General features: G+C 38.9%; 1 protein-coding gene across 3 annotated transcripts in view; it reads right to left on the minus strand.

Annotated features, from left to right (window-relative positions):
• The window catches only part of CWF19L1 (CWF19 like cell cycle control factor 1), a 33,732-nt gene extending 14,946 nt beyond the window's left edge, over nt 1-18,786 (minus strand). The window contains exons 1-6 of one of the 3 annotated variants that reach the window (XM_047073305.1): nt 17,291-18,786; nt 14,490-14,574; nt 13,534-13,612; nt 12,373-12,474; nt 9,354-9,568; nt 6,997-7,115 (exon numbers count right to left, since the gene is read on the minus strand). In XM_047073305.1, the coding sequence (XP_046929261.1) occupies nt 6,997-7,115; nt 9,354-9,568; nt 12,373-12,474; nt 13,534-13,612; nt 14,490-14,574; nt 17,291-17,313 (623 nt within the window). In that variant the 5' untranslated portion in view covers nt 17,314-18,786. Of the gene's footprint in view, nt 1-6,996; nt 7,116-9,353; nt 9,569-12,372; nt 12,475-13,533; nt 13,613-14,489; nt 15,309-17,290 lie in introns of those variants that run through there. The other 2 variants (XM_047073304.1, XM_047073306.1) reach the window with 2 other exon arrangements.
• Nucleotides 18,787-20,662: the final 1,876 nt, after the last annotated feature.

Raw genomic sequence — 20,662 nt, forward strand, 5'->3', positions numbered from 1 at the left:
TTAAGAAGAAAAATATGCTTCAATAGTAATTTATAGTATGATTTCATTTTTCTAGAAAAAATACAGGAGTGTCTATACTTTACAGAAAAAAAAAGTAACTGAATTCACCAAAACACTTCTTCGAGCTTTTCTATGTTTTACAAGTATCCTACATTAAGCAACTTTTAAAATTAAAAGTAGCAACCCTTAGAGCTCTTTCCTTATGCTACCGAAATTTCCTGAATCATCACAAAATATAATTGTATTTTAAAAATCTAGCATAGTACCATTTTTTATAAGCAAATACACAAATATATGTTTTATATTCACATCACTGGAAAGGAAATAAGCCAAAACACAGTTTGTCTGCTATAACCTGTTTCTTTAAAGAAAGGAAGTACATTCATAATTGGCATAAGGTGAAAGTCATGCTGCTTCATATGCAACTTTTTCCAACTTTTAAAATGACTGAAACAAGTTTAGCCACAATGAAATAGAAGCTTTAATAATACATCAAGACATTAAGGAAAAACAGCTGAATGTCCTGCACAAGTGTCTTTCTTTAGAGCAAGCAGTGACTAGGGCAGTGGCCTCAAGAACTGCTAGTACTTCCCACTGTTAGACTATCCAGGTGTGGTAGGCAAAACAATAGCCGCCCAAAGATGTCCACGTCCTAATCCCTATAACCTGTGAGTGGTAGCTTACGTGGCAAAGAAGAACTAAGGTGATAGATGGAATCAATCAGTTGCTAATCAACTAACCTTAAGATAGGGAGATGATTCTGAACTACCTCGGCAAACCCTACATAATCACAAGGCTCCTTAAAAGTGAAGAGGAGCTATGTGGATCCTGAGAAACGTAACAGGAGAAACTCCCATGGGGGAGGGGAAGGGAAAAAAAAAAAAGAGGTTAGAGTGGGAGAGAGCCAAAGCATAACAGACTCTTAAAAACTGAGAACAAACTGAGGGCTGATGGGAGGTGCGAAGGAGGGGAGGGTGGGTGATGGGTATTGAGGAGGGTACCTGTTGGGATGAGCACTGGGTGTTGTATGGAAACCAATTTGACAATAAATTAAAAAAAAAAAAAGTGGAAGAGGAGGGGCACCTGAGTGGCTCAGTTGGTTGAGCTTCCGACTTTGCTCAGGTCATGATCTCACGTTTGTGGGTTTGAGCCCCGTGTCGGGCTTTGTGCTGACAGCTCAGAGCCTGGAGCCTGCTTCAGATTCTGTGTCTCCCTCTCTCTGCCCCTCCCCTGCTCACGCTCTGTCTCTCTCTCTCTCAATAATAAATAAACATTAAAAAATTTAAAAAAAAAAAGCGGAAGAGGAAAACACAGGCCTACCTCAAGAAGCAAGAAAAATCTCAAATATACAACCTAACCTTACAACTAAAGGAGCTAGAAAAAGAAGAACAAACAAAACCCCAAACCAGTAGAAGAAAGGGAATAACAAAAATTAGAGAAGAAATAAACAAAATAGAAACTAAAAAACCAGTGAAACAGATCAATGAAACCAGGAGCTGGTTCTTTGAAAAGATCAAAAAAATTGATAAACCTTTAGCCAGACTCATCAAAAAAAAAAAGGACTCAAATAAACAAAATCAAAAATGAAAGAAGAAAAATAACAACCAACACCACAGAAATACAAAGGATTATAAGAGAATATTATGAAAAATTATATACCAACAAACTGGATAACCAAAAAAATGCATAAATTCCTAGAAACATATAGCCTCCCAAAACTGAATCAAGAAGAAATAGAAAATTTGAATAGATTGATTACCAGCAATGAAATTGAATCAATAATCAAAAAACTCCCAACAAACGAAACATCCAGGACCAGATGGCTTCACAGATGAATTCTATCAAACATTAAAGAAGAGTTAATACCTATTCTTGTCAAACTATTTCAAAAAAAAGCTCCAAATTCATTCTATGAGGCCAGCATTACCCTGATACCAAAACCAGATATAGACACTACAAAAAAAGAAAACTACAGGCCAATAACTCTGATGAACACAGATGCAAAATTTCTCAACAGAATTATCAGCAAATCGAATCCAACAACACATTAAAAAATAATTCACCATTATCAAGTGGGATTTATTCCTCCCATGCAAGGATGGTTCAAAATTTGCAAATCAATCAGTGTGATACATCGTATCAACAAGAGAAAAGACAAAAACCACTGGATCACTTCAATGGATGCAGAAAAAGCATTTGACAAAGTAAAACATCCATTCATGATAAAAAAAAAAACCCTCAATAAAGTAGCGTTAGAGGAAACATACCTCAACATAATAAAAGTCATATATCAAAAACCCACAGCAAGCATCATACTCAATGGGGAAAACTGACAGCTTTTACCCTAAGGTCAGGAACATGAGAGGGATGTCCACTCTCGCCACTTTATTCAACATAGAACTGAAGTGCTAGCCACAGCAATCAGACTACAAAAAAGAAATAAAAGGCATCCAAATAGGAAAGGAAGAAGTAAAACTTTCACTATTGCAGATGACATGATACTATATATAGAAAACCCTAAAGACTCCACGAAAAAACTACTAGAACTGATAAATGAATTCAGTAAAGTCACAGGATATTACATCAATATACAAAAATCTGTTGCATTTCTATACACTAATAATGAAGTAGAAATTAAGAAAGAAAAATTAAGAAAAAAATCCCATTTATAACTGCACCAATTATAAAATACCTAAGAATAAAGTTAACCAAGGAGGTGAAAGACTGGTACTCTGAAAACTATAAAACACTGATCAAAGAAATTGAAGACAACACAAACAAATGGAAAGATATTCCATGCTCATGGATTCGGAGGACAAATACTATTAAAATGTCCCTACTACCAAAAGCAACCTACAGATTTAATGTAATCCCAATCAAATACCAACAGTATTTTTCACAGAACTAGAATAAAAATCCTAAAATTGGTATGGAACCACAACTGACCCCGAACAGCCAAAGCATTCTTGAAAAAGAAGAAGAAAAATGGAGGTATCACAATCCCAGATTTCAAAATATACTACAAAACTGTATTAATCAAAACAGGATGGTACTGGCACAAAAACAGACACACAGATCAACAGAACAGAATAGGGAGCCCAGAAACAAACCCACGATTATATGTTCAATCAATTAATTTTTGACAAACGGTATTGGGAAAAGTGGACAGCCATATGCAAAAAGAATGAAGCTGGACCATGTTCTTACACCATACACAAAAATAAACTCACAATGGATTACAGACATAAACATGAGACCTGAAACGATACAAACCATAGAAGAGAACATAGGCAATCATTTCTCCGACACTGGCTATAGCAACATTTTTCTAGGTATGTCTCCTAAGGCAAAGGAAACAAAAGCAAACAAACTATTGGGACTACATCAAAATACAAAGCTTCTGCACAGCAAAGGAAACATCAAAAAAACAAAAAGACAACCTACTAAATGGGAGAAGATATTTGCAAATGACTTATCTGATAAAATATATAAAAAGCTTACATAACTCAACACCAAAAACACAATCCAATTTAAAACAGACATTTCTCCGTATGAACAGCCATTTCTCCAAAGACATACAGATGGCCAACAGACACATGTAAAGATGCTCAACATCACTCATCATCAGGGAAAGGCAAATCAAAACCACAACAAGTTCTTTATACCTGTACCTTTATACAAGTACCTTATACCTGTCAGAATGGCTAAAATCAAAAACACAAGAAAAAAGCATTGGCAAGGACGTAGAGAAAAAGGAACCCTCATGCAATGCTGGTGGGAATGCAAGCTGGTGCAGCCACTGTGGAAAACAGTATAACAGTTCCTCGAAAAATGTGAAGTCGATTTATTACATGATCTAGTAATTCCCCTAATGGATATTTACCCAAAGAATACAAAAGTACTAATTCAAAAAGATATATGCACTTCTTCGTTTATTGTAGCATTATTGACAATAGCCAAAATATGGAAGCAACCCAGTGTCCATTGATTAATTAATGAATAAAGAAGATGTGGTATATATATACAATGGAATATCACTCAACCATTAAAAAAATGAAATCTTGCCATTTGCAACAACATGGATGGAGCTAGAGTGTATTATGCTAATTGAAATAAGTCAGAGAAGACAATACCAAATGATTTCACCCATGCTGCAATTTAGGAAACAAAACAAACGAACAAAGAAAAAAAAAGAGAGACAAAAAACCAGACTCTTAAATACAGAGAACTGATAGTTACAAAGAAGCAGGTGGGGAGATGGGTAAAACAGGTGAAGGGGATTAAGAGTACACTTACTGCAATGAGCACTGAATAATGTATAGAAATGCTGAATCATATTGTACACTGAAACTAACATAACACTGTATGTTAATTACGTTAGGATTTTTTAAAAAAAGTAGATGAGGGAAGAGGAAAAGTCAGAGGGAAAGTGACTACAGAAGGTTAGGAGTGACAACATTCAACCACAGTTACTGGCTTTAAGATGGAGTAAGGGGGCCGTGAGCCATGGAACACAGGTGATCTCTACAAGCTTAAGAAGGGAAAAAACCATTCTCCTGTAGAGCCTCCAGAAATGAACATAACCTGGCCAACACTTTGAGTTTAGCCCAATGAAACCTGGGTCAAACGTCTGACCTACAGAACTGTAAGATGATAAACTATATTGTTTTAAGCTACAAAGTGTGTGACAATTTTTACAACAGCAATAGAAAACTAATACTACAGGGAAACTGCAAGTACCCATAAAAAGCTGTGAAGATGCTTCCCTCATTTATTTTAAAATAATAATGACTAATGAAGGTTGCTACCTCTGAATGGTGTTTTTAATGATGATAAACTGTTCCTCAAGGGAAGCAAAACACTCACAATAACACCCACAACACAGGAATGCAAAGCATGGACTGACTGTAATACCAGGTGCAAATGTTAGTGGAAATTTACCTATGTTAGTATTTGTATCGTGCTGGTTATGGGGTTTTGTTATTGCTCTGGTTGAAAACTTGTACAGGCTTGTCTTTTTTTTAACAGCTTTATTAAGATCTAATTCAAATACTATATAATTCAGCCATCTAAAGTATATAATTCAATAGTTTTTAGCATATTCACAGAGCTGTGCAACCATCACCACAATCTAATTTTAGAACACTTTTATCACCAGTAAAGGAAACCCTGTACCTATTAGCAGTCATTCCCATTTGCCTCCAACCAGCCCCTGGCAAACAATACTCTACTTTCTACCTCTATGTATTTGCCTACTCTGGACATTTTATAATAAGTGGAATCATATAATATGCGGTCTTCTGTGTGTGTGGCTTCTTTGATTTAGCATAGTGTTTTTAAGGTTCACCCATGTAGCCTATCAGTATTCCATTCCTTTTTCTTGAATAACATTTCAAAGTATGGATGTATCACTTTTTCTTTACCCATTCATCACATGATGGATATTTGGGTTGTTTCCACTTTCTGACTATTATGAATAAAGCTGTTATGATCATTTGTGTACAAATTATTGCATGGGCTAGTGTTTTTATTTCACTTGGAACAAGAGTGGAATTCCTGGGTCAGACAGTAACTCTATATTTAAATCTTTTGAAGAACTGCCAACAGTTTGGCAAAGCGCCTGCACCAGCAATGACACCAGCAACGCATCAGGGTTCAGATGCTTCCACATCCTCACTAACACTTATTACTTGCCTTTTTGCTTGTAGCCATCTTAGGGGATGTTAAGTGGTATCTCACTGTGGTCTGGATTTGGATTACCCTAATCGATAATGACATGAGCATCTTTCATGTGCCTATTGGCCACTGGTATGTTTTTCAGGGAAATGTGTATTCAGATCCTTAAAAGTTGGATAGGTTAAAAAAAAAACCGTTGGATAGGTTTTGAGAGGCTTGATAACCTCTGTTTTTAGTGCATGATTTCAGAAAACAATAGGCTTTTCTATATGGTGATAGAAAAGGCTGTATTATTTATGATTATATCTTAGGCTTTGAGATTATAGGGAAAGGATAGGTTATTTTTTTCTTTATGACAGAGAGAGAATGTGCACATGTGTGTGGGGGGGGGGGGAGAGGCAGAGAGAGAGGGAGAGAATCCCAAGCAGGCTCTGAGCTGTCAGTGAGGAGCCCAATGTGGGGCTTGATCCCACAAACCTCAAGATCATGACCGGAGCCGAAATCAAGAGTCAGACGCCTAACCAACTGAGCCACCCAGTCGTCCCAGGAAAAAAGTTTTTATAAATTATTTTAGAAATTATCCATGCTCTTTACCAGTGAAGATAATCCAGAGCTAACTTAATTCTATCCGTTAGAAAACACTGGTTTATGGTCTCTGTAAGACATGCTTTAAAAACTCCACTTCCAGGGGCGCCTGGGTGGCTCAGTTGGGTTAAGCATCAGACTTCTGGCTTCAGCTCAGATCATGATTTCACAGTTGGTGAGACTGAGTCTTGCATTGGGCTCTGCACTGACAGTACGAAGCCTGCTTGGGATTCTCTCTTTCTCCCCCTCTCTCTGCCCCTCCCCCTCTCTCACACACACTCTTCTCTCTCTCAAAATAAACATTAAAAAAAAAAAAAACCCACCTCCAAACTCAAACTATGAAAAAGCAAAAAACAAATTGATACAAGTTCTTGATTCTTAAACTGAAATACTGCTGACATGCTTATGCTGAGAAATGAGTTTTCAAGACTGTACAAGGAGTACCGGTTTGACCTAATGTGCTGTGCTACGTAAAGCAGTGATGATTAATACTATGATAACAGTATTATTACTTCAGACGCTCAAACTGTTAAGGGGCTGTATACAGTCCAATCCCTTGTATTTCTAATTAGGAAACAAACTCAGAAAAGCTGAGTAATTTGAGAGCCACTCACTTTGGTGCCTGAGTAACCAAAAGGAACGAAGATGTTACATGGCTAAAACGAACAAGAGAAGTTCCCATAGAAGATCCAAGGCAAATTCTTCAAAAAGCCAAAATAATGAAATGCTACTCACCGATAGGGAAGTCTCTCATAATAGATCTTTTCCAAAGCAGCAAAATGGTATCTTGGTTTCAAGTCTGTGGCAAGACCGGAGATCAAAGCAGAGCCACATTTTTTGGTATCCACTTCTCCCTAGGAAAAAGAAACTCAGTCATCATAACAGACCTAGGAGTTATCAAGAAATGCAAAGAAATAGGACAATTTAAATGTCTTTGAAATTTTTATGTCGATACAAATGTAGGCAGTAGGATTTGGAGAGTAATATCCACAACTTGTGGCAATCAGAGAAACCTCAAACACAGAAGAGGAAGCAGGCTATTGTTAAGTGCAGAGAGGACAACTGCAGGAAGCAGGGGTTAAAAGGTAAGGTGAGCCCTCCATACTAATACCCAAAACAGGGTTTATTCTAATCTTTTTGGAAAGCAGGCTCTCTCTCTGGAGCCCACAGACTATGCTTCTATAATCTGCGTTGTTACACATCCATAGTTCTGACAATGCAGACATTCAGAGTCAATGCAAAAAAAATAAAAATTAAAAGCTAGCTTCCAGGGTCCTTAGGATCCATAGAACATCTGGAATGGAATATTCAATGACCTCATGACATAACCATGCAATCCTTTATTTTGCTTCAGTCAAGAAAGGTGTGGTTTGTGGAAGGCACAACCACACCCTGGTCAAAGTTTGTAACATAAAGTTCATCAAAAATATCAACTTTATTCCCCAAACATCCCTAGCTTAACAACAAATTATGTGATGTCTCATTCATATTACTCATGAACTTGAGAAGGTATTAGCTGCAAATAAAGAAATTACCAAAATTAGTTTTCTACTAAGTAAAGCAAGAAATTCCTTTTTCTTATGCTCACTTCCTTCAAGTTTCTGCTGAAGTGCAGGGAATCAGCCTCGAGGTTAGTCGTAGTATCTCAGAGACTGATAAACTTTATTGTTTTCTCCCCTATAAAGATCATATGTAGTCTTTTATAAACTTTAATCAAATCCTTTTGTTAGCACCCCCAAAATGAAGGGGCCTCATTTTTCCCATCCTTCCTCACAGAGTATTATACGTGTCTTCCTCCCTTCCACCGGCAACTTAGTCCTCCCCCTATCTTCCCTAGCTTTGCCGTACCTTCTCACTGCAACCAGCACTGCCCCTTGAATTCTAGATGAAAACAGCCATGGATTGATGGCAGGGGAAGACAGCACCGTCCCTTTTCCTTTCAACACCCCACCCCTGACAAGGCCTGGTATCTTGTTGGCTATTTTGGTCCAGACACATCGTGAAGTTGGCAGAGAGTGGTCTACAAGACCTTTTTCTGGATCATTACCGATAACTCTGCATCTACTAATTGATACTTGTCTCTAAATGCATTCTTAGGTTTCCCTTCACTGAAACTCAGCTGATGCTTTCTGCCCTCATATACAACCTTTCAAGATCTTCCTTAGGCTTATTTCCACCAATGTGATGGTGGTCACTCCCCAATCTGATACACATCCTCTTTTAGACTGTTTATTAAAATATTAAGATCAAATGCAATGGTGAGCTCCAATGCATCCCAACATTAAGGCTTTCACATTAGAGAAATAACAAGTTTTCAACATTTCTTTTCCCATCTTTAGATCAACTATCTTTGATCTCATAATGATTCCATTAAAAAAAATATTTTGAAGTGTGCCTGAATGGCTAAGTCAGTTGAGTGTCCAACTCTTGATTTTGGCTTAAGTCATGATCTCCCGGTTGTGGCTTTGAACCCTGTGTTAGGTTTGGTGTGAAGGATGGAACCTACTTGGGACTCTCTCTCTCCTTCTCTCTCTGCCCCTCCCCCCACCCCTTTCTCTCTCTCAAAAATAAATAAAATTTAAACTAGGAAAAAACTAGTTAAATTAAACTAGTTAAATTTAAACTAGTTAAATTTAAACTAGTTAAAAAAATTTAAACTAGGAAATAAAAAAATATTTTAAAAGCCAAAATACTACAATGTGCAATGGAATGTGGGGAGGAGAGGGGGGATACAACTAAATAGCTGCCACTAGCTGTAAATCTTTTAACTAAAAATTAGTAATCCCTCAAAACACATTAAGAGGAAGCTTGAAAGAAGGTGCTTGATGCAGAGAACATAATTTAAAGAATAACTCACTTATAATTAGAATTTTAGCAATCTCATCTGTGAATGGTGCTTTCATAAGATCAATCTGTTTTAAAGTTTTTGCTTTGGTTAATTGATATACTTTTAAGTATCCTGAAACAATTTACAAAAAATTTCTACTGAAAGGTCCTAAGAGCTGAAATATTCAATATAAAGAGCAAAAAGAGCCCAAAATAAGCCAGTGCAATTTGCTTACAGAAATTCCAACTGAACAAGCACTACTCACAGAAGAATTCCCAAAGTTCCCCACATACTTGGGCCATGGGGATGTGAGCAAGATATCAACACCCTTAAACTGGGATGTTGAACACAGCATTGTCCTCAGGGAAGACACATCCTTGGGACTAAAACTGTAACCTGGGACTGGCTCATCTACGGACTCTGTCCCACTGAGGTACACAATCTGCAGCCCCGAGCTTCCAGTGAAGATACCTTTACGACCTGGGTTCAAAGAAAAATGGACAAGTTTTAGTCAAAACTGCAGAAATGTTATTATGGTGATGAATCTCTCTCCCCGCCATGACTTGCCTACCTCCCTGCCATTCTGCATGTCTAAATAAGCACAGACTCTTCTAGAGTCCCTCTTCTGGCTGCAGGGTCTCAGTGGTGGATGGCTACAACTGTGTTCCTGTTCAGGGACAGCAGCCCTTATGTGGAGGCCACTGGAGCCCATGGGCCAGTCTGTTTACCCCAGATGCCTTACAAATGAAAAAAGTTGGGAAGCAGTGATTAAAAAAAGCCTTCCTGTCTTCTGGAAGAGATTCTACATGGATTAAAAGAAACCCAGGGGTGCCTGGGTGGCTCAGTCAGTTAAGCGTCCGACTCCTGATTTTGGCTCAGGTCATTATCTCACAGTTCCTGGGATCGAGCCTCGCATCGGGCTCTGCACTGTCAGAGCCCGGGATTCTCTCTCTCCCTCTCTCTCTGCCCCACCCCTCATTCTCACTATCTCTCTCAAAATAAATAAACATTAAAAAAAAAAAAAAAAAGAGGGGCACCCGGATGGCTCAGTCAGTTAAGTACCTGACTCTTGATTTCAGCTCAGATCATGATCTCATAGTTCATGAGTTCGAACCCTGCATGGGGCTCTGCACCAACAGTGCAGAGCCTATTTGGGATTCTCTCTCTCTCTGCTCCTCCCCCACTCAAGCTGTCTCTCTCTCAAAATAAATAAATAAACTTTAAAAGAAAAAAGAGAAAAAAAGAAAAAGAAAGAAACCCAGACACTTGGACCCAGAGAGACATAATAAGAAAAAGGAACTGCAGTTCTGAGAAAGTTCAGTCTAGAATACACATACTCTTCATGCAGGCAGCGGCTTCCAATGGATGGAAAACATCTGGAAAGAGCAACTGGGAAAAACTTGAGACTCTACCCTTTTTTAAATTTATTCCTGGCTTGGGCCCTTGATCCTGTTTCTTCCTGCTGCCTTCAAGACCTTGCTCTGTCAATTTTCACCTTCCTTTCACCTACTCAGTCTCCTCTTCTCAGCTGGCTCTTTCCACTCAGAAAAGAATAAAGTATTAAACATACTAATAGACATACTAATTACTAAAGGAACATGCCAATTAACACACATACTAACTGATAAAGGAACAGAGATACTAATAAAAAACTAATAAAAGAACTCACACACTAACTGAAAACTCCTTTCTCTTCTGTTTCCAATTTCTCAAAAGAGCAGACCATGCTCTCTAAGTGCTTTACCTCTTAGTTCCTGAACCCACTGTACTCTGGTTTCCATCTCCCACCATTCTCGGAAAGGTCATGAATCACCCTGTAACTGTCAATGGTCTCTCCTCCCAAATCAGTCTCTCTTCACTTAGAGTCTATGAACTTGACAATATCTTTACCTCCCCAAACACTGCTCTAATCGCTTTCAGCGATCCTGCCTGCTGCCTAGATGAAGATATATACCCCCACCACAGCGTGGTGCTTTCCTTCTCATTTTATTTCCCCTGAAACAATTTGATCCTTCTCAGCTTTGTTTTCCATCTTTAAGGGACCAACTCCCCAAAACCTATTTTTCCACACTGACCTTGTTGATATACTCTAGAAAGATCACTTCCAATGACATGTTGGATGTACTGCCAACACTTCAAGCTCACTATCACATGTTCACTATCAAGTTCATTGTTTGCTCCTCCTACTGGACCTCAAAAAATCTCTTTCACAGAAATAACCCAGTACCTCCATGCTCTTTCCACTCCTGGCACTAAATTCATGTGTTAAATGGCTGCCATAAATACCTACAGCAGGGGTCTTAATCCAAATCTAATAACTACTGTGAGAGCTGCCACAAGTTCAGGCCTATGCTAACACCTACAACAAAAGGATTTCAAAATGTGTACCTTGCAACAGTGGTTAAAAACAACAACAACAAAAAATCCGTCCCTCAAGTTTTTGCCTAAAGGAGCCCCATATGATTGAAGCAAGATGAGATAAGATTGTTTACATGAGGGCCACAGCCAGACGTAGAGAATAAAGGTCAAGATGGACTATGGTGGGGAAGGATGGGGAGGACACTTACAGCAAAGGAAATGTAGAAGCTTTCCAGAGAAGTAAGAGACCAAGAAAAAAGAACTGTGAAGAGCAGTGGAGTCATTTTAGGAAAAAATAAATTGAATGATCCAAGAAGTCATAGACTGACAGCAGGTGAGGGGAAAGAAAAAACAAAATCTGACAGTGCTTTTTTAAAATGGCCAGGCATTAAAAGAATCACTAAAAGAGATTCAGGAGGGTCAAAAGGGAACAACTTTAACCCAAAATTAAAAAGTGGACCAAGAACCAGAGAAAGGACAAAAGGAGTGAAAAATGTGAGGATCAGCACCGAAAACTTAAAATCAGCACCAAAAGTTTAATGAGACACAGAGCTATAGCTAGTGAGGATCCTAATAAACAAGTTGTATGTATCTAGCAATGTTACATGGTGAGACAACATACATGGAATTTTTTTCAACATAATTTATACCCTAAGTAGTCCCTATACCACAGTCAAGTAGTTTATTCCTCTAGTTGGCCACACGAGTATATATTGGGTTGTGGGAGTACAAGGAGATTGGGAGGAGGTGGGAGAGACTACAAAGAAAAAAATGTCAGAGTCTTAAGGGTATAGACACAGATTTGGGGAAAGAACCCCATTTTCTCAGCAGTAATGGCAGAAGAATTCAGCCACAAATTTCCCAGGAGACTAATTCCTGGGGACACTTTATTATATTCATTACAAACACAAAAAATATGAACTTACCCAGATAAGTAATGTTTTCAGCTAATTCACACCCATCAGCATCTTGGAAATATTTTACTGTTTCCTGGTTATTAGCACCCAGCACATATGTCTGAATAGGAGCTAGTGAGAGAAACAGACATGACACCATATAGTTACCAGATCTGATTTGGAATTTGAGAAGTATTTCCCCACAGAAAAAATAATCACAGCAAAAGTAAGGAGTCTGCAATCCTATCTGTGGAACATATCCTACCCAACCTGTGGCCTATTAGTGTCACTAGGTTGATGAAGTGACATCTTAAAGAGAATGGTTAATGTAGAATAAGGAAAACACAAATCTCTAAAGAGCTTCATAAAAGAAAGAAAGAAAGAAAGAAAGAAAGAAAGAAAGAAAGAAAGAAAGAAAGAAAGAAAAGAAAAGAAACACTCAAACTAGAAAAAGGAAAGGACACATATGGTCCATTTCTTCAATTCCTGCCTTAGAAGAGAATTATTTCTTTAAACCAAATCCACCCAAACTCAAAATGTGAACATTTTAAAAAACTTTATTTTTATTTGAGAGACAGAGAGAGAGAGAGAGCGAGCATGCACAAGCAGGAGAGAGGGGCAGAGGGGGAGAGAGAGAGAGAGAATCTTTTCTCTTAAAAATATTTATTTCGATAGAGTATGCTGCATGCCTGCATGAGGAGAGGAGAGGGGAGGGGAGGGGAGGGGAGGGGAGGAGAGGAGAGAGACAGAAAGAGAGAGAGAGAGAATCCAAAGTAGGCTCTGCACTGTAAGCCCAGAGCCTGACTTGGGGGCTCGATCTCATGAAATGTGACAGCATGACCTGAGCTGAAATCAAGAACGGGTCACTTAACCAACTGAGCCACCCATGCACCCCGAGAGAGAATCTTAAGTAGGTTCCATGCTCAATGCGTAGTTTGACATGGGGCTCAATCCCACAACCCTGGGATCATGACCTGAGTCAAAATTAAGAGTTGGACACTCAAATGACTGAGCCACCCAGGCGCCCCCAAAATGTGAACATTTAGATGCACAGGCATCCTTCCCAGCTCAACGTGGAGCTCAGAGGGAAATTCTTAAATAACTACTACATGTGAAAAACAACCCATCAAGAACTGTGTAACTTTGAAGCTTTGTTAGAACTCGTTTGTTAAATAAAAATAATTTCTATACCTTTCTTGATGCCAGTTTTATACTCCTCCCATTCAGCATCTGGAGTGGAGCCAAAGAAATTTCCTACACACAACAGCAGCTAAAATGAGTTTTTTAAACAGATATATGAGATTTTTTTTTATCAAATAGTACATAATTGATAGTTAACATAATTCAGCTAATTATCCTACTTAATGGCCTCATGCTAGGTTTTTTTTCCTTAATCAGTCTGCAGAATCTCAACACATAATTCTTTAGCAGCAATTGCAGAAGTTAATTTGAATCTATAAATTAATAAATTTTGGCTCACTGGCTATCCAATTCAAATTAGGGATGGGGAAGAGGGGGTCAGGGAAAGATGGAGAAATCTACTTCCACGAGTCTCTCTCCAAATACAAATTTTTAAGTATTAGATACCCTGGGAAGATACAGGATACAAAAAACACATTTCTTGCCTGTTATCTTTACTCAATCTTTAACCCCATGAATAGATTATCGCCATACCCAGAATACTCTTCTGTATGCTAGGGGTCTGCAGTCTAGTTGGCAACCCCATGTAACATTTAGATAAGGCTCTTCGGTCTGTGAAGCATCTGCACATGTTATCTGACTTAATCCATACCATACCCTCAGGAAATATATCTGCGATTCCCAAACCCAGTGATTAGAATCACCTAGGGACATTTTGCTCATCTGTTTTCAGTTTTGTGGGTAGTAAGAAAGTAACAAGTATAAAAGTATAAAAAGTATTAAAGGGGGGGAGTATTAAAAAATTCAAAAAGTATAAAAAGGTAAAGAGGTCTCCCTTTCCCTATCATTCTGTAGCTACTAAGTTCCTGTGCTCACGAAAGGAACTCAATCTAACCAAAAAGGGAGAGTATGTGTTCAATCGAGAAATGAAAAAAGAAGTCCACACTTTATTTTACTATGTTTGACTATAACAGTAAAATTAGATTCAGTAAAAGGAAATGTCTTACGTCAAAGTTTCCACTTTTCTTCTGAATTGCTCGAACTCTATTGAATAAAACATCAAACTTTCCTTCAACATCTCCACAAGCCAAGCTGCAAACGAGACAAATGTTACGGCAATTGAGGAAACTTGAATGGGCCAGCTGGGTTTGTAACATGTTAGTCTTTCTGGATCAGGCAGATATGTGACCCAGTCTCTGGGTTACCAGAGGTTACCAGAGAGGTTCAGTGCATGTGAACTATTACTGACCAGTGGGCAGCTCCACCTAAAGGTCACCAAAACCTTCAACCCATCACATCTAAAAGTTAGCTTCACCTCCTCCAAAACTGAACCAGCTTCTTCTCCTCACTTCCCAAGCTTTGTGGATGGCTGTATCACCAACTGGGTCACCAAGAGTCACAAGTCCCCCATCCAGTCATCAAGTCTCATCAATTCCCTTTTCCAAACATCTTTCACATTCATTCCAGCTCTTCCTTTCCACTGTTACTATCAATCATCCATTCAACAACCATATACTGAACACCTGCAATATGCTAAGTGCAATATGCCCAGAACTGTGCTAAGATCATGTTAGGAGTACAAAGAGGAGAAAGACTCAGTTCAAACCTCAAAGTTGACAATCAGGGAAAGGGAGATACTCTGATACAAATTTGTATGAAAAAGGCTACAACAGGAGGCATGCATAAAGTGTTAAGGGGCAGAAAGGTAGAAAGTGGCAAGAGCTGAAGTTTATAAAGAAGAACTGGCCTTAAATTGTGACGTAACTTGTTCTATCATCTCATTTCTGAGTTTTTGTAATTCTTTTTTTTTTTTTCAACGTTTTTATTTATTTTTGGGACAGAGAGAGACAGAGCATGAACGGGGGAGGGGCAGAGAGAGAGGGAGACACAGAATCGGAAACAGGCTCCAGGCTCTGAGCCATCAGCCCAGAGCCTGATGCGGGGCTCGAACTCACGGACCGCGAGATCGTGACCTGGCTGAAGTCGGACGCTTAACCGACTGCGCCACCCAGGCGCCCCGAGTTTTTGTAATTCTGACTTAAGTTTTTCTATTTCTCATACCATTTTTTAATGCCTTTGAACTCATCCTGAAATATAGTTCTTATTGTTTTGTCAGTACGTCTTTCTGGTATGTCCATATCACTTAACATTTTTTTTTTAGTTTATTTATATTTATTTTGAGAGCTGGAGAGCAAGCAGGGGAGGGGCAGAGACAGAGGGAGAGAATTCCAAGCAGGCTCCATGATGTCAGCACAGAGCCCGATGCAGGGCTCAAGCCCACGAACTGTGAGATCATTACCTGAGCTGAAACTAAGAGCCGGACGCTTAACTGACTGAGGCATCCAGGCACCCCATCACTGAACGTTTTCAAGCTGGGTAATGACACGTTTCAGAAAGTTCATTTTAGTAACAGAGTGAAGGATGGTCTGGAGGAACAAGTGATGACAAGCAAGAATATCACCAAAAAGGGCAATACTCAATGAAGACGAAAAGGACAGAAACAGATGAAAAATTTAGAATTCTGAACACCTGAACACAATTTGAATGGTGAAGTAGGGTGGGAAATAAGGGAGGAAGAGGAATGCAGGACACTCTAAGGCAGAGCAACCAAGAGTCCTGTGATAGAAAAGAGGCAGAATTAGAGAGAGATCTAATGAATCTAGTACAAAGTAAGTAGCATGCTTACGTTTATTTCCTCTAATGCCATCTCTTCTTCCTAACCAACCTATATAAAGCCAACAGTTTAATGTTCTTTCCTCAAAAACATTAAAAGAACCCCACTACCGGGGCCCTTTTCCAGTGTTTTCTATCCTGCTGAAGGGCAGAAATTTAGGACCTCACAGTGCCGACTCTTTCTCACAGCCAAACCTTCTCCAAACCCTGTTAATCTCATCTCCTTGATAAGCCTTGAATCCCTGCACTTTTCTTCTGCTATCACTCTAGCTAATCCTCGCTGTCTTCTTCTTTGGCTCTGATTTGTTCTTACACTGCGGCCAGAATCGCTTTCCAAAACAAAAATATGATCCCGCCAAGGAGTTCTTAAACATTTCAATGACTTTAGGATAAAGACAAAAATATTAACCAACGCTCAATCCTCCCTCCCCTGATTCCTCACAATAGGCCAAATACCCCTATTATACTCCCTCCCATAACCGTGAAGTTTCTCTTCCTTTTATAGACCGTAATTATACATTAATCTGGATACTCTGATTAATATTAGCTAAAAACTCTAGGCTCCATTAAGGCAGGAACTCCATCTGTGCAACGTCTAGCACAGTGCCTGGCATACTGTAATTGTTCAATAAATATTTGTTGAGTGGATGAATGGATGGATGGATCGATGTACACTCTTCACCCCAGCGCCTCCTCGCAAAAAAGTGTGCCAGGGCACGAGCCCTATCTATCTAGTCTATTCGTAACTGACCAGGACCCACCGATGGGCCCCACGCCTAGGAGTTTTTGTTAATAAATGGGCTGTGGGGAGAAGTGAAGTGTAAATGTGTCAGAGGCCAGGGCGGCCTAAGATGGAGGAGACCTAACGCTGGCAGTTTCCGCCTCTCCTAGCCTGGGTCACCAGGACAGCCTCCTCTCGGAAGCGAGGAGACCGGCCCCAGCCAGGCAAAGACGTGATCGGAGCTCACCAGCCGCCACCACCCTCCCACCCCCGCCTTTTCCTCCTCCCTTCCAGTCACGAGAAAGACCCAGGGAGCAGACGCGCGCGCGCGCGCACACACACACACACACACACACACACACACACACACAGAGGCGCGCGCGCACGGTTCTGATCTGATCTGTGGTCACTCACAGGCGCAGCGGTTTCTGAGCCATTTGTGCCAACAGCCTGAGTCGGGGCGACCACCGAAAACGGACCCTGAACCCGTACTCCTCGAAAAACGCGGCGGCACAGCACTAAGACGTGGGCGCGCCCAGCCAATGAGGGTTCGCTTATCTACGGAGAGCGCCGAGGGACAGCAGTCTCTCCCAGTTGTCTGGGTCTCAGAGGAATCAAGGAAGGCGAGCAGTAAAGGAAGGAAGGGGATGTGACAAAAAGAATTACAATTATTTGTTTGTTTGTTTGTTTGCTTTATTTTGGAGCAGTTGAAGTTATCGAGCTGCTAGAACGCTCCTGACATAAGATGGGCCCTAACCTAACCTAACCTAACCACGTTAGTCCAATGGGCAAGACAGACTGTTCACACACGCTTTTTTTGGTAAGAATAATGGCCATCACCTTGATGCAATAAGTGTCAACATGTTGCCACATTTTCTTCCTTCATCTCTCTCTCTCTCCCCTTCAAGGTGCCCAAGCACTTTTATTCTCACTGAATCATTTGAAATTAAATTGCAGACATCAAGAATATCTTAGCATGCATTTCCTAAGAAGGACATCCTCTATATCACCAAAATACCGTTAAGGCACCTAAGAAAATTAATTATTCAATAATATCATCTAATATTTAAAGTTGTCCATTCTCCCCCCCCCCCCCATTTTTTTTTTAAATACCTGGGGCTTGTTTTCATTCAGGATACAATTAAGTTTCATACTTGTATTCAGTTCTCTCTAGTCTTTTAAAATCTACAATAGCCCACAGGCATTTTTGGTTGCTTTTCCTGACATTGCCATTTTGGGGGAGTTCAGTCCAATTTGTAGACAACAGTATATAAGAAAATGGAAGCAAAGGAGAGAGTTCCTGACAATCCAGGGGCACGAAAAGTTCAGCCAAGTAATTAAAAATTAACTAGAACATAAATTAGTTTAAGGAAGAACCACAAAGTTCTGGCTTTCCTCCCTTTGGAGGGATTTATTAAATTCCCTGGCTCATTAACTATTGACGCCCTGCTTTGATGGAACACTGAGCATGTGTCGTTTCTACTTTTGGGGTAATTCAGCACAATCCAGGAATAGAAATCAAGATTGAATCTAGAAGAAGAGTAGAATTTTGCCAAACACGGGCAGGTAATAACTTCAGAAAAGGAAACAAGAGTGAGATACGAAATTTCATCAGTGGAATTCTATATTATCTTTACACCTTTCTTGCAAATCTAAATCTACACTGAAATATAAAGTTTATGGAAAGAAAGCTCATCCATGGAGATTTAAGCTAGCTCCAGATAGCTGAATATAGTGTTAAGTATCAGAGTAATAGGAAATGAAATTGAAAAAAATGAAAGAAATAGGGGTCTTGATCCGTGCTAAGAGGTCTGGCTATAGAATACACATTCTTCTCATGAGCATGGAACATTCCTCCAGGACAGATAATATGTTAGGCCACAAAACAAGTCTCAACAAATTCAAGTACAAATTATATCAAGTATCTTTTCCAATCACAATGATACGAAACTTGGGCACCTTGGTGGCTTAGTTGGTTAAGTGTCCAACTCTTGATTTCAGCTCAGGTCATGATCTTGAGGTTAATGAGATCCAGCCCCACATTGGGCTCTGTGCTGACAGCATGGAGCCTACTTAGGATTCTCTCTCTCTCCAACTCTCTCTCTGTCCCTCCCCTGTTCATGCATGAGATCTTGCTCTCTCAAAATAAAAAATACTTTTAATTAAATGATATGAAACTAAAATTAAATGAAAAATAAGGAAGAAAATTAGAAAGTTTAAAAAATACATGGAAATTAAACAGCACATTCCTGAACAACTAATAGACCAAAGAAGAAATCACAAGGAAAAATAAAATCTTGACACAAATTAAATGGAAACACAACACACCAAAACTTATGGAATGAAGCAAAAGCAGTTCTAAGAGGAAAGTTGATAACTATAAATGTCTGTACTAAAAAGAAAGGTCTCAGGTAAACAATCTAATATTACACATTAAAGAATAGAAAAAGAAGAATAAGCTAAGCCTAAAGTAAGCAGCAGGCAGAAAAATAATAATTTATTAAAAGAAATAAAGAATAGGAAAGATCAATAGAAACTAAGAGTTGGTTTTTGAAAAAGATAAACAAAATTGACAAACCTTTACCTAGACTAGCCAAGAAAAAGAGGGGACTCAAATAAATAAAATTATCAACGAAAAGGGACACATTTCCACCAATACTATACAAATACAAAGGGGCATACCAGATACGTGAACAATTATATGCCAATAAATTGGACAAGCAAGCAGAGATGGATAAGTTTCTACAAACATAAAATTTACCAAGACTCAATCAAGAAGAAATGGAAAATCTGAACAGACCAATAATGAGTAAGGAGTTTGAATCAGTAATCAAACAACTCCCAATGAAGAAAATCCCAGGATTGCATTATTTCACTGGTGAATTCTACTAAACAGCTAAAGAAGAACTAATGCAATATTTCTCAAACTCTTATAAAAAACTGAAGAGGAAGAAACACTCTCAGATTCACTATATGAGGTATTACCCAATACCAAAGCCAGGCAGATAAGGATACTGTAAGAAAACTACAAGCCAATATCCCTGATTAATAGAGATATAGAATTCTCAACAAACTACTGGCAAACTGAATTCAACAGCACATTAAAGGGATCATACACCATGATCAAATGGGACTTGTCCCTAAGATGTAAAGATTGTTCAACATACTGGAATCGATAAATGCAATAAACCCAATTAATAGAATGAAAGATAAAAATCACATGATCATCTCAATAGATGCAGGAAAAGCATTTAACAAAATTCAACATCCTTTCATGATTAAAAAACCTCTCAACAAATTGTGAATAGAAGGAATGTACCTCAATATAGTAAAGGTGATATATGACAAGCCCACAGCTAACATCATACTCAATGGTGAAAGGGTGAAGGTTTTTTCTCTAAGATCAGAAACAAGACAAGGGTGCCCACTCTTACCACTTCTATTCAACATAGTACCAGAAGTCCTAGCTGGAAAAATTAGGCAAGAAAAAGAAATTAAAGGCATCCAAATTGGAAAGGTAGAGGTAAAATTGTCTCTGTGTGCAGAAGAAATCATTTATAAAAAATCTTAAAAGACTCTAACAACAACAACAACAAAAACAGAGTAAATGAATTCAGTAAAGTTGCAGGACACAAATTCAACGTACAAAAATCAGTTGTGTGTGTATATACCAATAACAAACTATCTGAAAATGAAACAATCCTGTTTATAATAGCATCAAAAACAGTAAGATACTTAGGAATAAATTCAACCAAAAAGATTACAGATCTGTATACTGAAAACCAT

Source organism: Lynx rufus, unplaced genomic scaffold (assembly GCF_022079265.1).
Source record: "Lynx rufus isolate CCGP_SWC_20201006 ecotype Redwood Valley unplaced genomic scaffold, mLynRuf1.p SCAF_11, whole genome shotgun sequence".
NCBI lineage: Eukaryota > Metazoa > Chordata > Mammalia > Carnivora > Felidae > Lynx > Lynx rufus.